This window comes from Lytechinus variegatus, chromosome 3, assembly GCF_018143015.1.
Source record: "Lytechinus variegatus isolate NC3 chromosome 3, Lvar_3.0, whole genome shotgun sequence".
NCBI lineage: Eukaryota > Metazoa > Echinodermata > Echinoidea > Temnopleuroida > Toxopneustidae > Lytechinus > Lytechinus variegatus.
Window position 1 is genome coordinate 4,322,709 of NC_054742.1, and position 16,464 is coordinate 4,339,172.

The 16,464-nt window shown below is 34.5% G+C and overlaps 1 protein-coding gene and 1 long non-coding RNA gene across 3 annotated transcripts in view; one reads left to right on the top strand and one right to left on the bottom strand.

Annotated features, from left to right (window-relative positions):
* The window catches only part of LOC121410029 (Fanconi anemia group D2 protein-like), a 61,431-nt gene that overhangs the window by 43,085 nt on the left and 1,882 nt on the right, over window positions 1-16,464 (top strand). For both annotated transcript variants that reach the window (XM_041601850.1, XM_041601849.1), the window contains exons 30-37: window positions 296-409; window positions 927-1,054; window positions 2,500-2,599; window positions 3,155-3,277; window positions 3,964-4,165; window positions 14,454-14,603; window positions 15,477-15,623; window positions 16,024-16,131. In XM_041601850.1, the coding sequence (XP_041457784.1) occupies window positions 296-409; window positions 927-1,054; window positions 2,500-2,599; window positions 3,155-3,277; window positions 3,964-4,165; window positions 14,454-14,603; window positions 15,477-15,623; window positions 16,024-16,131 (1,072 nt within the window). The remainder of the gene's footprint in view (window positions 1-295; window positions 410-926; window positions 1,055-2,499; window positions 2,600-3,154; window positions 3,278-3,963; window positions 4,166-14,453; window positions 14,604-15,476; window positions 15,624-16,023; window positions 16,132-16,464) is intronic.
* On the bottom strand, window positions 10,209-14,431 carry LOC121410031. The gene is made up of 4 exons (XR_005969264.1): window positions 14,133-14,431; window positions 13,197-13,280; window positions 12,733-12,942; window positions 10,209-11,725 (listed from the first exon to the last, which is right to left on the bottom strand). It is a non-coding gene; the product is annotated as an uncharacterized LOC121410031 (long non-coding RNA).

Below are 16,464 nucleotides of genomic sequence, written 5' to 3' on the forward strand. Positions count from 1 at the left end.
TGGTTTTTTCTGGCTCAGACCTATCACCGTGGATAAACCGCACCCCCAACTTTTGCTTCTATCCTGCCGAGAAAAAGGTGTGGTTGAAAGACCGTTACTTATGGTATGCAATCTCATTAATAAAACACGGTCGCACCCATCCCATCCAATCAATGCAGTAATATTTACCACATACAACTGAGAATTTAAGTATGAATTTTAGTCAGATTTATATCTTTGTGAAGCATGTGCACATCTTGTCTGTAATGAGACCCATGTAAAATCCTATGACATGAATTTTTTGTTTTTCAATCAGGAGTGGCTTTGTGTCATCAGTAAATCAATCTATCTTTGAGGAAGCAATGGCTACTCTCAGCTCTCGTATTGCTGATGCTGGCAAGACTTCCTTTACCTTCACTCAATCTCTTAAGTAAGTATTTACTGAGTTTAACGAGAGAATGGTTAAATGAGAGAATGTTACGTTGCTTAGACAGGAGCCTAGAACGCTTGGTTTATAGAGCACTGGTCATGCAATCCCAGGTCTGTTCCTATCCCATTCGGGCCGTGTGATTTTATAATCTATTTCTATGATTAGTGGAAGTTGGATGATATTTCAGAGTACATGATGATTGCAGATTTTAAAGAAATATGAGACTAAGGTGTGAGTATAAAGACTTTATAGAAACAAATATTCGTAATCTTTGTGATGCATGTAGTATTTTTTTTTCTACATGCCTGTGAAGTAGTTATTTTTAAAAAATGCCATATGGCAAAGCATATCCGTACAGGATGATATTAATATCTGTGTCATGTAAAAGATTATTGTACTAATGACTTAAAATACTATGATTCAGAGTGCATTTTTTTATTTAATTGATTATAATGATGTATTTTACATGAAGTTCATAATTAGACCCTTTGTATTATTTTATTTCTGATTTTGGTAGACATGCTGCTCATTACATAGAGAATTTCTCTGGTACTGTACCCAATCTTGCCATCGGTGTAACTATCCTTAAAGTCATGGTTAGCATCAACAACAAAGGATCTACACCTGCTGCTAACAAGAAAATAGGTATTTAATATGAATAGTAAATATCTGTAAAATAGATATGGACTGGATTTTTGTCAATTGTGATGGATGGTGTTTAATTGTTGGTAGAGATGTGTTTAGAGATGGGTGGTTTGAGGAGGGGCAGTCAAGGAAGGCATAGGAACAGCAAGAGGAGTAGGATAGTAAGAGGGTTGGGTTACTAAATCAGACAAATGGTTGGATGTAGTAAGGGTGAGTGCTGAGAGTTGATCACAGGCTCTCGTGCTCAATGGGAAGAAAATCAGATTTCAAACTTTTATCTACAGAATGATTTCTTTTCATCATTGAGGAATCAGTAAAGAATTAGTTTATGGATTAATTAAGTTTCAAAATTAAAAATTAAAGATATTTAAAATCATTGGCCTCTAATAATAATAATAATAATAGGCATTTATATAGTGCCATCTATCTAGAAATATTCTATTCCGAGGCGCATTGTTATTTTGATTATTAACCCGGCTTTAGCTCGAGCCGCCTAATATAGACATGTACTCTGAAAACTGGTTATTTCAAACTGGTCTAAGTCAAACTATGGATAGCCAATTGTGACACAAAAAGGTCAAGTCCACCTCAGAAAAATGTTGATTGGAATCAATAGAGAAAAATCAGACAAGCACAATGCTGAAAAATTCATCAAAATTGGATGTAAAATTAGAAAGTTATGACATTTTAAAGTTTCGCTTATTTTTAAGAAAATAGAGAGTCAAAAGGGGCCTAAGCTTTCGATCCTAGCAGAATCTTCGTCGGAGGCAAAATGACAAACATATAAAGTGAAAGAAAATAGTTATATGAACGAGCCAGTTACATCCAAATGAGAGAGTCGATGATGTCACTCACTATTTCTTTTGTTTTTTATTGTTTGAATTATACAATATTTCAATTTTTACGAATTTGATGATTAGGACCTCCTTGCCCGAAGCACAAAATGTTAAAATTGTTAGAATTCCATGTGTTCAGGGAGGAATGAAACTTCATTTCACATGACAATGACGAGAAAATCAAAATATTTTATATTTCATATAATAAAATACAAAAGAAATAGTGAGTGAGTGATGTCATCAGTTCCTCATTTGCATACCGACCGAGATGTGCATATAACAGTTTTGTGAAATGAATCGAAACTTTAAAATTCCATAACTTATTTTACATCCAATTTGGATGAAATTTTCAGTGTTTTGCTTGTTGAATTTTTCTCTTTTTATTCAAATCAGGTTTTTGTTGGGGTGGACTTGTCCTTTAAATTCATGTCACAATCCTATGGAAAATACTATGTCTTCTGATTTTGTAGCAAATTAATGCCTATTCAGAGGTTAGAAAGTGTGATTGAATTTTGCAATGGGTTTATAAGGCACACTCTTCAAGTAGCCATTTACAATAGACAGTATACTTTTTTTCTCATTCTATTTCCTCCTCGTATTGTTGCATAGCAACCCTAGCTGAATCTTTGTTGAAGAGAGATTGGTTAGATGAAGACGGTGTTCGAGAGAAAGGAGCCAAATACAATGAGCTTCTTCAGACAGTTATTGAGTAAGTAAACATCACATTCATATGGGGGGGGGGGTAGCTTCATTCAGTGGAATATGATTTATGAATCTGCCTGTAATATTTCCAAGAACTTGAAAGTTTATCTTCCATTGGTGCAGTAGTCTGGATTATTTTTCACCATGTCAAATAGAGCTATTTTTTCTTTTAAAGAATTGGTAATTTTCGGGCAATTGTTCCTTTAATATAATATATAATCCTTTCATTCATGTATTTTATGTCCAATGTCATTTATTGTCAATGAACGTAGTATTGTATCATTATATGAATGGTATTTTTTGTGAACAATTATTTAATAAATAATTATTTTCAAAGTCAGCACTGCTGCTATATTGTAAGAAACTGCCAGAGAGGCTCCACATGTTTCCAATTTATTTTAGTTTCTCAGTAATTGGTTAAGTAATCGCTCATTTTTTTTATTATTTAAACAACTTTTATGAGAATGATGTAATTCTGTCATTTTCATTATGATCTATCATCTCTCCTAGTTGTATAGATGTTATGTTTTTCTAATAAATGATTTTTTTGTTTTGAATTTAGGATCTACTTGCATCATAGTGAAGATTCTTTATCATCTGTTGAGATGCTATGTACAGAAGCATTACCTGAACTTGATCCATCAGATAAGAACGTAGCATCAGCTCTCTTCCCAACCCTCAATAGGTAAGGATATACATTTAATACTTCTAACATTTCTTAATACTTTTCCCTCTAAATGGTTTGCTTGATCAATTATGCATTATAAAATTGTATGCATTGCCCATTTCATAAATTCCACCCCTATATGTAGGACCTTCTTGAAGTTCCATTTCATACAAGTTATAATGCTATCAAATGGTTATTGACCATAGCAAAATGTGACATGAAGTGAAATTGCAGAAACAAGGGCATACATGTAAAAAAGATTGATCAGTTTATGAAATTTGTCCCATTAGTATCATATTTTTTTATTGCATGTGATATAAAACTTTACCACATTTATTTTTTCAAGCAAGAAGCAATGTGATCCATGAAACCAACTACTTAGTGTGTATGGTACATCCATTGGTTCCCAACTAATTCTGCTTCACACTGGTGAAATTTTTATAGGAAATGAGATAGATTTCAACAATGGCTGTGTCATTGGAATTGAAATTATATTGGTTTGATTTTGTGTCTATAACTTTTATGCAATATTTGGTTAAAAACTTTAAATCAGTGTGATTGAATTAATCAATTGTGCTGTTTAACTCATATAGATGTGTTTTCTGTAGATCTAACTGTAATAAGTTTACTTCATACACCATCTGTGCTTATTCTTACATTTCTCTCTCTCTCTCTGTTTGATTTGACAATTATCATCTTCTCAGGAACACCCTAAGCTGTTACTACCATGTTATGTTGAAGGAGTTAGTTTCCTGCGTCCAGCGATTACAGCCTTCTATGAGGAAATCACCTGATGTCCAGGGTGAGACCTTTGACCGTTGGAGATCATCGGTCAAAGTCTTCTCTGCTCTGGTCAATGTCATCAAAGTGTTTGATCTTAGGAACAATATCAAGACACTACTTAAGGTAAGGACAAAGAAAATAATAGAATATGTCTGAGATTGTATAGCTAAGACGGTGCATCCATATTTTATCAGTTTATGTTCAGGTTTGACTGTGTGTTTGATTAGTATCATGAGGTCAGTGGTGATTTGTGTGCTAAATAATGATGTTTTGATGTTGGTGAGTTAAGTACTCACTGGTTATGTTGGCTTGTGAATAAGACAAAGGTTGCAGAGGAGGTGAGAATATGGTCATGAAATAAAGATTGATTGATGCATCTGTATGAAAATAACTAAATGAATTAACCCCCCCTTAACATTTTTCATGATAAATCCGCCGCGCGAATATTTTTGACCGCGTAGATCACTGACTTTTTACATTCAAGTCTAGCACAACTTTTGAGACCAAATTTGCGACCCCCGGGTATGCGGTTCCGAAATTACGCAACATTTCGTAAGTGCATGCAGACCCAAAATGCAGACAACAAAAACGTGAATTTGTGTACAAATCCAATGCAAATAGAGTTTTTAGCCAAAATTCATAAATGTATCATTATTTTTCCTTTTTTCTGATTGAAATCAATGAATTCTGTCATATTTATGGTCCAAATAAAGTCCCTGACAATTTTCATTGGAAAAAACAAAAAACAGAAAGTCGAAAAACAGAGAAATACATAAGAAATTTAGAAAACAATAAAATACATAAGAAGATTAATGTGATTTTGAAATTTTTTGGAAGTACATTTGATCAGATTCATATAAAGTGTCTTGTGTACTAAAAATTAGAATGTTAGGGGCATTATTTAGTTGATTAAAGCAAAATTTTGATTTTATGCATAAATTAGCATTATTAAATAGCAATGACATTTTTCGCAGAATATGATCTTGTAGTTATGTAGATTATGCCATGGGTAACGCGCATGCCAAGTTTCGACGCGATCGCGTGATCGACGGCCCCCAGGGGCCACTTCCATGCACGAGTGGATACCATGCGCGACCATGGGGTCTCGAAAAGCACCCTAAACACGTAATTTCCATATTCTGAAAATGCACCCCTTAACAAGTATTGGCGTGTGAAACCCTACCCTTAACAAGTATTGGAAACAAAACGACACTCTTGGCAAATATTCCCTGAAATGAACCCCTAAACAAGTACAGGAATGTTTTATTATTACTGGTCCTTCGGTCGTCAGCTTTACCTTATTTGGTTTAGTACGACCCCACCTTCTACACCTCGCGCAAATCGGACTCTAAACACGAAGTGTTGGGGCAAAAAGGACATCCTTTATAAAACATTTTATTTATTTTTTTATCATCCCCGCAAATTCGACCCTAAACACGTAATTTTCCTAGCGAAATAGATACCCTTTTTTATTATTTTTGTGTTTTTGACACCCTTATCACGTTACGTACGTAACGTGCCCTATCGTGAAAAAGACATCCTTTTTACAAGTTTTTTTGGTCGTGCATGGTATCCACTCGTCAATGTAAGTGGCCCCCCCGGGCGACGGCCAAGATCATAAGGGGGGCTGAATCAGCCCCCCCTTCCCCGTCTTAGGTGTCGAAATAGCCCAGTCTATTTAGGGTTAAGCTGTATGTCTTTACAATTTCTGTAAAATTGTAGTAGTAATCCATGTTTTAATTCAGACACAGATATTTTTACTGTCCAATTGCAATCGAGTACAAATGGAAATTCAATTTGTTCGCATATAATAATTATATAATATTGGATGGCCTTGAGGTTAATACAAGGAAATATTGGACGAGCTTTGCATAAATATTGGACGAGTCGAAGACGAGTCCAATATTTTGCAAAGCGAGTCCTATATTTCCTTGTATTGACCGAAAAATGGGACATCCAGTATTATGATTATTATTCATACAGAGAATTTTTAACTTACCCTCCCGCCCTGAGACTCTGACTCTGCTGTATGATGGGGGGACCTAAAGCTATGCACTTTGTTTTCAAACAATAAAAACTGTCCCAATTTTAATATTTCAACAAATTATATTTCACTAATTTGTGGCAAACATTCTAAAGATCATTAACCAAGTAGAAAATATCACAAAACTCACTAATACGAAAATCCCGTCGTGTTTTTCGAACATCTCTTCATTTTGCCGCCCGATGTAGAAGGGGTCCTAAAGCTACGCACTCGATTGATCATGCCAAAAAATAGTATTTCCTGTGCCTCAATTTCTAAAATATATTCAAATTATTATAGGATAAAATGAAATTAAAGCGAATATAACTCCAAACTTCCTAACAGTTGTTAGTTTTCTCTGCATTTAGAGATTTACTGCAGCCTCTGTAGAAAAAATTTAATAGGAATTGTTCATCACTCTGCAGTCACAGTTCGACACACGGAGTGCGCATTTGCCATTGAAAACTGCATGCGCTCGCGATGAGTGGTGCGTATGTAGCTTTAGGACCCGCGCAAACTTCGGGGATTCCCCTTCTAGTCGTCCAATATTTTCAATATTGTGTCACCTCGGAAAAAAATATTAGGCGAGTTCAACAAACTTTTTAAGTGGGTCGAGTGCATCAGCAAAATAACTCTTGTATTTGGGCTCTAAAATTGTCTGTATGAATAATAATTTAAAATATTACATGATATACACAGAAGATTACACGATACATATTTTAATCATTATACAAATCAACAAGCAAAGAAAAAAGAAAGTAAGATAAAGTCAGGGGGGATAACATAATTTCAAGTATGGCTATAAAATGCACGGATTGAAACTGGCATGAAAGAATTTACAAAGCGTGAGGTTCTGCCGGGAAGGAATCTCGGACGTTTGCCTGACCTCCATATGATTTGATTATATTAGTCCCACACTATGGGGATGACAAGATTCACCCCGCACCCCCTCTCTCCACTTAATACTCTCTTCAGTGCATCCTCCATATCTTCTTTATCCAGTTCCTTCTCCTCTAACCAGCCACCTTGTTACTTTGTATACTTATATAATGTTTTATTGGCCCGAATTCACAAAGGAGGTTTAAACCCCGAGGGGGTTTAAACCCCCTCCTAGGTTTTTTAGTCCATGGTTTAAACCCCGAGAGGGTTTAAACCCCCTCTCTGTTTCACGAACGATGGTTTCTTTAGTCCATGGTTTAAAATTAAACCATGGTTTTATTTTAGTCCACGGTTCTGAGCATGCTCAGTAGAGCGTATGTTGTCTGCTACGTCTTTGCCTACCACGGCAAACAGGGTTCGAAAAATCCAGAGTCTGGGGTATAAAATACCGAAATTTGCAATCTCAATCGATTACATGAAATGAAAGTACATTAAAAACGTATTCATTGTTTGATGAGTCGAATTGTATTGTACATCCGCTATTTTTATATACATCACAAAATGCAATAAAAATGAAAATTTGTCTCAACCATTGCGGTCGTCTGCGCGTCGACGATAATCTCATGTCGGTCCCATCCGTAAACATCGATGTCATGTTTTTAATCATTGAATAAATTTAATTCGGCTGAAAAGAAAATGACAACAAACAGATGTAATATAAAGATTACCCGATGAAACTTGAAGTATGAATATAATTACTTCATCAGTTTCAAGATTAAGTAGTATCTTATCAGATCGCTTTCTCTTAATACTTACCTTTTTGGTGTTAATCGGCATTTAATATGAAAATAAGCTGTTGATTTTGCATGTCTACGATCTCGATCGCTAAGTTTAGTTGAGGCTGAGCTGAGAGTTAACAACGCGCATGCCCGTACAGTCGTCCGGCAACCAATATTCGAAAAATATATGGGTCTTCTAATGCTTTTTCAGTATAAAAACAACAATCATAACAAAGATTGTCGATCAGCTGTTCTTACGTCATAATCAAAATTGCGAAACGACCTTTGAATCCAGTTCCATCGCCAAAAATATCAAAAAAATTAAATTCAAATGTAAATTCTAGAAAGAACACTCCCCAAAATTTTCTGAAGTAAACTTTATCCTCCAATTTGCTTATTTTCCTTTCTTAAAATTGAGACCGCCCTGATTTATTCCCTAAATCTTGACTTTATTTTGTTAATGGTAATCAAAAGTGCATCCTATAACTCTAGCACGCATAAAAAATAAATATTTGTGGATCACTGAAACATTGGCTGAAATCCCTACTCAAAATAGTTTAGTTCTTTTATGATGGTAAAAAATACAAGATCATTCAAAATCGAAATAAAACATATATTTGGGACGAGATGACCCGACTTTTGGAAAGATAACCTTTTTGGGGGTGGGGTAGTTGTAGCTAGAATTAGAAGTTTATTTCATTTCCCCCCCCCAAAAAAAATAGAGGTTTATCATATATATTTCCTGAATATTTTTTTATCAAAATAAATTATATCAATTTCTATTTCTCATTTCAATTTGAAACTTTTCTCAATAGTTAAACAATATTGAAGTGAAGGTGATGAAGTGTTCTCTCTCGTTCTCATAATCTTTCTCTTGTTACCGCTCATTTTCTTTCTATATCTCTCTCACACACTAGCGTACCTACGGGAGGCAGACTGCCCCCCCCCCCCTGACGAGTCACAACCCATGCAAGGGACCTATCCCTGCCCCCCCCCCCCCCCCCCGACGAGAAGTTTTTTTTTTGCTTGTCCATTTTTTTCTGGTACCTACGAAATCCTTTTGTGATTGAAGACCCCTTTTTGTCATTTTTTTGCGGACGATTTTGCCCCCCTTCCTGTGGAAAATCCTAGGTACGCTACTGCACACACATTCACCATCCTACTACCTGTTTCTCTCTGTCACCCCCTCCCCTTGCTCTTTCAAAAATGCATCAACAGAAAACCTGTAATAAGAAGCATCTTACATAAGCAGTTTAAATATTTTAAAGTTAGCTATTTTTTTATTTCAATATTTCAAGGCGGTGTACATAGAGAAATCATGAAAATTTCAATATTCAAGCATATAATTATTTCCTGTCTTAATGATTGTACAACAAAATACCTTGGCAAAAAAATATAATGGAAATATTTTCAAACGTCAAATTCATTAGAGTGGACATTCTATAGGCATATAATATTCTCTGTACATGTAATGTATTAATCCAATGAACAATGTTTCTCCCCCCCCAAAAAAAAAAAAAATATATATATATATCTATATACATTGCAGGTCATGTATAGATCAAGTTCCAATAACACCTAGCAAAGCCAGTGCATCTACTTTGACTTCACTCCCTTCACGCTTATTTTTTGTAACTGTGTTGACATTAATTAAAAATAGATTTTGTTTTTTGAAGTGATTTTTTTTATTAATTTAATTCTCCAATTAATTCATTTTCGAACATACAAAATTCTGTTAATAAGTTAGTTCAGATCATTTATGCATTTAATTTTGTTGAAAATCTATATAAATATCAAGCATTACCAGAATTAAACTATCATCTTTATTTTCCTCAACCATGGAATACGGCAACTTCAAATCCAGCACTGCCTCAAGTTACACCACCCAAACAACCAAGTGCATCTACTCTGATTTCGTTTTCCCATTCTGGGTGAATATTTCTCACAATATATCTGACATCCCCCCATAATATATATAAGGGGGCAGAATACAATTTTCCTACTAGTGAAAATCCTTTGAAGCAAGCACTATAAAATTGCATTCTTAATCCTTATTGTAATACATGATTAGAAAATACTCTTGCATATAAGAACTTTAAATAAAACCTAATCAAACATCCTGTCTCCCCCCCCCCCCCCCCACTTCAAATCCATCATTGACTGAAAGACATATCTCAATAAATCAACCGTGTAAAGAACATTTATCTTTTAAATATTTTATGAAACAAAAATATGTTTGATAATCTATTGAAATAAACAGTTCTTAAATTAGGAAATGCATCCTCACAAAATGAAAGGTCATTCTTCTTTTTTATGCTTGTTGCAATTAATACACAAATAATGATTGCAAATGTGAAAACTCCATGTCCAGTTGAAGCTTTTTTGAATAAAAACTATCTCACATAGTGGACCTCTCAAAATACTTCCAAAATCATAATATAATTACATTATCAAGAGTATTCATCACTTTCCTTGAAACAAAATAATAAAACCCTCCCAACTGGGATGAATGTGACACATTGTTGATATTTATAAATCTGCAAAAGAACAGAAGTTCATCTATTTCTTTCACAACAAGGACAAATTCTACAAATTCATTTGTCTGAGGTATCAAGGAAACATTCCCAGACTGGTGGAATTTCTTCGAAATCGCATTCCTCTTCAAGGTAATTTAGTATCATTAAAATTACCATGCCTTTTTTCCCTTTTCCATTGACCCTTTCTGCCAGAATATTTTTTGGCCAGACTCATATATCAGAAGTAGTTGAAATAGATGTTAAATACTGTAGCAAATGAAACATGATCCCCAAATCAAGTACAAGTACATGTAATTACAAGATCAATTGGATGCACAATACACTGGTACACACAAAATAATCTGAATATACTACAGATATGTAGTAAGGTATTTAGAGGTGAAGAGGGATTTATAAAACTGAACTGGGAGGGTGAATCATTTGAAGTATGAAAAGGGCTTCAATATATGTATGTTACCAGATTCAAGCAATTCAATGAACTTTGCACTGAATATTGCATACTTCTGAAAAGAATGCATTGCATTGTTGTCTGTTTTTAAAGAAATTTTTATAATTAAGTCTTTAATGTTTTCAAAAATTCAATTTATGGTTCCGAGAACAATCAGAAAACACAATGTACATTGGTGTCAGAAGCTGAACCTATCAAGTAGAGAGTTACCAGTACGTTAAACAACATACATCTTTGACAACATGATTTATAGTATGTGTTATACAACTGTACTGTTACTATATGTTATGTACTTAAATGCATTTCAATATTGAATTTTAACCCTGCAGCAATACCACAAACCTTTGTTCTGCAAAATGGAATTTGAATTACCCATCTCAAGGAAAAAAGAATCATCTGTCAGAAGAGTTTGAGCTGGTAGAAGTGCATGCCATTAGAATTGAAGTTCAATGGAAGAAACATGGTCTCGACTTTATAAAGAGTACAAGATGAGAGTGAAAGAACATGATATGAGATTGAAAGAGCATGAAATGAGATTGAAAGACACGATATGAGCTTGAAGGAGCACAAACTACGAATGGACGTTTTGAATAAAGAAAGAGAGGTTGCTGAAGCTAAGCTGCAGGAATCACAGGGTTATAATAATCAATTTATTAACAAATAAAGAAGTAAAGTATTCTTCATAAATTTGAATGAACTCTGTGTTTCTATGTTCTTAATGCTTTTGCCATTGTTATAGGCATTCCTCTCCACATGAAGTTGGAAGGGGTATATAAGAAGCATATGGCCCAATCCCCCCCCCCCCCCCCCCCCCCCCGGCTCTTGATGTAGACATGTGTCCCATCAATTGCACCTTTCACTCCTGGAAATCTAACAGTTAGATAGAACTGTCTCCGAGTTGCTTCAACTTCTCTTGTAGGAATCTTCATGTATTGCCTCTTCCTTCTTGCTTTAGCTTCTGACACATTGATGACTGCTATATTGCTGCCTCATCACCATGCATCTTTTAAAATGATCCTGTAAAATAAAAACAAACCATATGGTTGATGGGTGAGGTGATTGTTTTGAGGTAATTTAAAACATTTCATTGAAGCACATACAGATGTTAAACAATGAATATTCATCTTGTACAAATATCATACAATTTTCTCCAATATATTTTAACAAGTGGAACGCCTTTGGCAGTCTCGCCATCATTATGCGATTCAATATAGCAGCAGTGCTGACTTTCAAAAACAACTATTGAATAATTTTTTGCCCAATGCTTTAATGACTTTTTACCTTGAAGTTTTGCACATCTTTTGATTAAAGTTAAAAAAAAAATAATTGGGTTGTACAGTACCCGAACAATGTACAATCAATTTTTAATTTCAGCCAAGTCGTCACTAGTGAATTATATTTGTGACATAAATTGAGGAAACAGAATTGAAATTAATAGAGAAGTGACACAAGCATTTTTTGTGATATATGAATAAATTTTGCATAAATTAACATAAATAATTTTCTAGTCAAAATTTCAAAAGTCTGTGTGGAAATTTGGGGACCCGCATGTACATGTAGCTCTACCAGACGGATTAAAAAAAAAAATCAAAATTGGTCTACAAATACAGAAGCATTTTTTGTGATTATGAATTTCGCATAAATTAGCATGAATAAATTTTGCATAAATTAGCATAATTTTATACTCAAAATTTCAAAATTTTGTGTACAAGTTTGGTGAACCTCATGAAGCTCTACCACGGGTTAATGGCAAAATTTATAACTCTAACCTGACATAACAGTTGTAAAAGCAGAGCCTCACTACTGCTGTGGTAGTTTTGGAATTTTTAAATTATGCAATTCATAGGTACTTGACTGTTGCTGAAATGATACTCTTATTTATGTGCTCCTTCTCTGATTTCTAGATATTGTCATGTCATCAGCTTTATCTGGAGTCCTAAAATTATAGAAACAATCTCAGTCATTTAGATTTAACAGTGCCAAGAAACATTCAATAATCGTTTATGAAAAATTAAATTACTTACCCACTGCATAAAAATGGAGAGTTGTCAACACCTGCAAATAAACAGGAAGTTGATCTATCCTCTGAGCTGTGTGTCCCTCTTCATTTCGGCTTCCAGCATATTGGTGACGGTTTCTTTTGACAGTCGATACTGATCTCGAGATGGCCCATCCTTGTACGATTTCGATGGATTTTTAGCATCATGTAGCCCACAATGTCTTGGGAAAGGTAGCTGTATGCAGAAGAGTTGAATATTATTTTTAATTCTTTTATTTTGTGATCTTTATAATCATTCCAAACTGTACATGTGCATGTAGATTTGATCTGCCAACATAATTACTACAATCTTAATTTACTTCCAGAGATTAACAAAAACTACATTCAAGCCATTTCTTCAGTCTAAATATTTCATGTTCGATATCTTAAATCATTTCAATAATACTTTTAAACAAATCAAAACAATGTAAATCAAATTAATAATCATACCTCTTAGTAATTTAAAGCTGTGAAGAAGATGGAGATAATCCATAGAGACCTACACTGTATGGTACCTCTGATGCCGATGTAATTCTGTGAAACAGTGGTCAAATTAAAAAAAATGATAATTCTTCATTAAAAAAAAAATATTCATTGGTTTATCACTTTTTAAATGCAAATCTCACAGTAAACACTGTGAATGATAAATAAAAAAAATATTGTAATAATTTGTTTGAAACTGGAATATGCCTTTCAAAATTAGGCCTAACGACTTAAATTAAATCTGTTTTTTTTTTGGGGGGGGCTCTATTTTCTCTATTTGCAAGTGAAAAGACTTTAGACCAAATTTTGAGTAATCAACTCTTTAATATTCCTACAGCCTCAAAAATTGGCCTGTGCTGAAAGCAAAAAGGTAGGTCTCGATCTACAAATGTATATTTTGAATTTGAAATGCAATTTACTTATTTAGGCTTTTTAGTAGGCCTACGAAGTTTAGTCAGGGCAAATTCAAAATCAAATTGAAAAAAAAATTCTTTCTGACTCTGAGTTTCTCCTCTTAAAATGCACCAAATAGTACAAAAATTATGTAGATTTAGATATTTCATTTTCTTCTTGACATTGACAAATTAAGATATAGATGGCATAATAATATAAATATCCTTGTGAAGCTCATAAAACAATTATTAAGCCCGGCCCGCGGCTGAGCACCTTCAATTCATTCAACAACACAGCGACAAAATATCCCAACACTTATCTGCACGGATGGGACTGTGGCAATACACACGCGACGATAAAGTGCATCGTCTGGACTTGTCAATACCAAAACCTCGTTCGCAATCATGAAAAACAACACTACCAATTTCATATAACTGCTTAAAACGTATCAATATATTCCAGAGAAGGAAAGCGGGAATTTTTTTTACGAATTCAAAGAAGAATACTTACGAATTTCTAATCAAGAAGACCACTTGTCAGGTCCAGGACCGCAAGAAAAATTTTCTTCGCTTCACAGATTTTTCACAAACTCCTCAAGTGCGCATGCTCGTAAAATTAAACCATGGTTTAAACCACATCTAAGAGCAGACTAAAAAATATGACGTTTCATGACGTTTTATGACGCATTTAAACCCCCTCGGGGTTTAAACCTCTTTCGTGAAACGTAAATGAAAAACCCAGCTCGGGGTTTAAACCAGGAGGGGGTTTAAACCACCAAAAACCAGGAGCTAGGTTTTTCGTGAATTCGGGCCATTATGTTTGTCTTTTTAGTATGGTAGAATGTTCCTTGATATCTTCCTACGTCATGCAATGCCTCTCCTTGATAAGTTGTTCAGAATTGAGAAAGATGATGTACAAGCTCTTCTAAAGATGCTGCAACAATGCACTAGATATCTACAACACATCTGTAGCCATTCAAAGGTAAGAAGTTACATCTAGGTATATCTCATGGCTTTTGCCACTCAGTAATAATGATAATATTTTTCCATGTGGTACATAACGCATAGGAATGATGTCAAGTGCTTTTCTCATATATTTATGCTGCCGTTGGTTTTTGGCTTGCCTGCACATAATATAATACTTTCTCTGATCCCTGGGGAGTAGTCATTGCAATGGGTATAATACCAATCCATCATGTAATGGTGTGGAGGTGAATAACTTATTGGTTGAGTTTGTTCATCTTGTGATCACAAATTTTTATCCTGCATCTTAATATTTAGAAAGAAATGAGAAAAATAATGGTAGCTTCATATAGTTTGGAAAACAAGACCTGTTACCAAACTTTTTAGGGAAAAAAATGTTGTGTCAATGACAAGGCTGGCTATCTATCGTTCCGCAACATTTGCTCCTGCAGTAATTGCTCCGCTATGAAATCCACACACTAATTGAATGACCAACTTCAACCATGGATAAAATATATGTACTATACCCTAACCTAAAGCTAACCCTAAACTTAAAATAAAATGCTATTATAACTCTTACTCTGCATGTTAGACGAAATAAAGCCCAGAGCAATTGTCGCAGGAGCAAATGTTGTGTCTCCAATTTATCACGTTGTGTCATCTATCTACCTAAAATAATTGAAGTTACTGTGCTTTGCCAATGGTATGCCCTTTGGATACTGTGTAATGGGCATCTTCTCTGTTCAATTCCCTGAACATTCAACTTGTTATAGAGTGAAGCTTTAATCTTAAACTGCAGAAATTTTTGAAAATGAATACAATAATTTTTTTTTTCATGTTTTTAATGAAAGATCCAACTTAGTAAGAAGTATTTTCTCTTATTTTCTGACAGGTTGCCAAGGATATTGCCCTGACTAGTCATGTACCTCAGATGAAACGTCTCCTTGAGCAATTTGTCTACAGAGTCAAGGTTATGTTGACCTTACACAACTGTCATGAAGCATTCTGGGTAGGAAACCTCAAGAATAGAGATCTCAAGGTGAGTAAAGTGTTGCCAATTGAAAGATTGATTTATTTACAGGGTTGAAGTTATGCTGTCCTTGCATAACTGTCATGAAGCATTCTGAGTAGGAAACCTCAAGTACAGAGATCTCAAGGTAAGTGATTTGAGGATAAGTTTGGTTACCTGGCCATAGTTATGTTAACCTTACATAACTGTCATGAAGCTTCCTTGGTAGGAAATATCAAGTACAGAGATCTCAAGTTTAGGAAATTACCATTTTGAGGATCGGTTTGGTGAAAGGGTCATGGTTATAGTAAAATGTTTATAACAGGTTTACATCTTTCAGAGATTATAAGTGTTCAGAAACATTTACATATACAAAGAGAGACAATTGTCAAGTTTTAAAGATAATTCTTGATACTGTCTATCTTTCCAGGGAGAAGAGATTCCATCTCAGATAACAAGAGAAGATGATAGTGAGGAGGAAGAAGAAGAAGCAGCAAGTAGATTAGAATCATCTGATGATAGTGATGGAGAGAAGGAGGTAAAGAATAAACTATCATTCATCTTTCATTCCTCTTCAATAAAATTGCATGTACATTATTGCTTATTTGCTTAACACTAGAATCACATCCCTCCCTCAAAATTTTCCTTGACCATTCTGCGCAATTTTTTTTACTGCGCCGCTCACTGACTTTTTACTTTGAAGTCTTGCGAACCTTTTGATACTAAATTTACAATGGCCGGATACGCAGTTGAAAAATTATGCAACATTACGTAAGTGCACGTCACCCAAATTGCTTCAAAACGTGATGTTGTGTACAAAGTCAATGTAAACTTAATTTTCTCATCTGATTCATAAAGATATGATTATTTT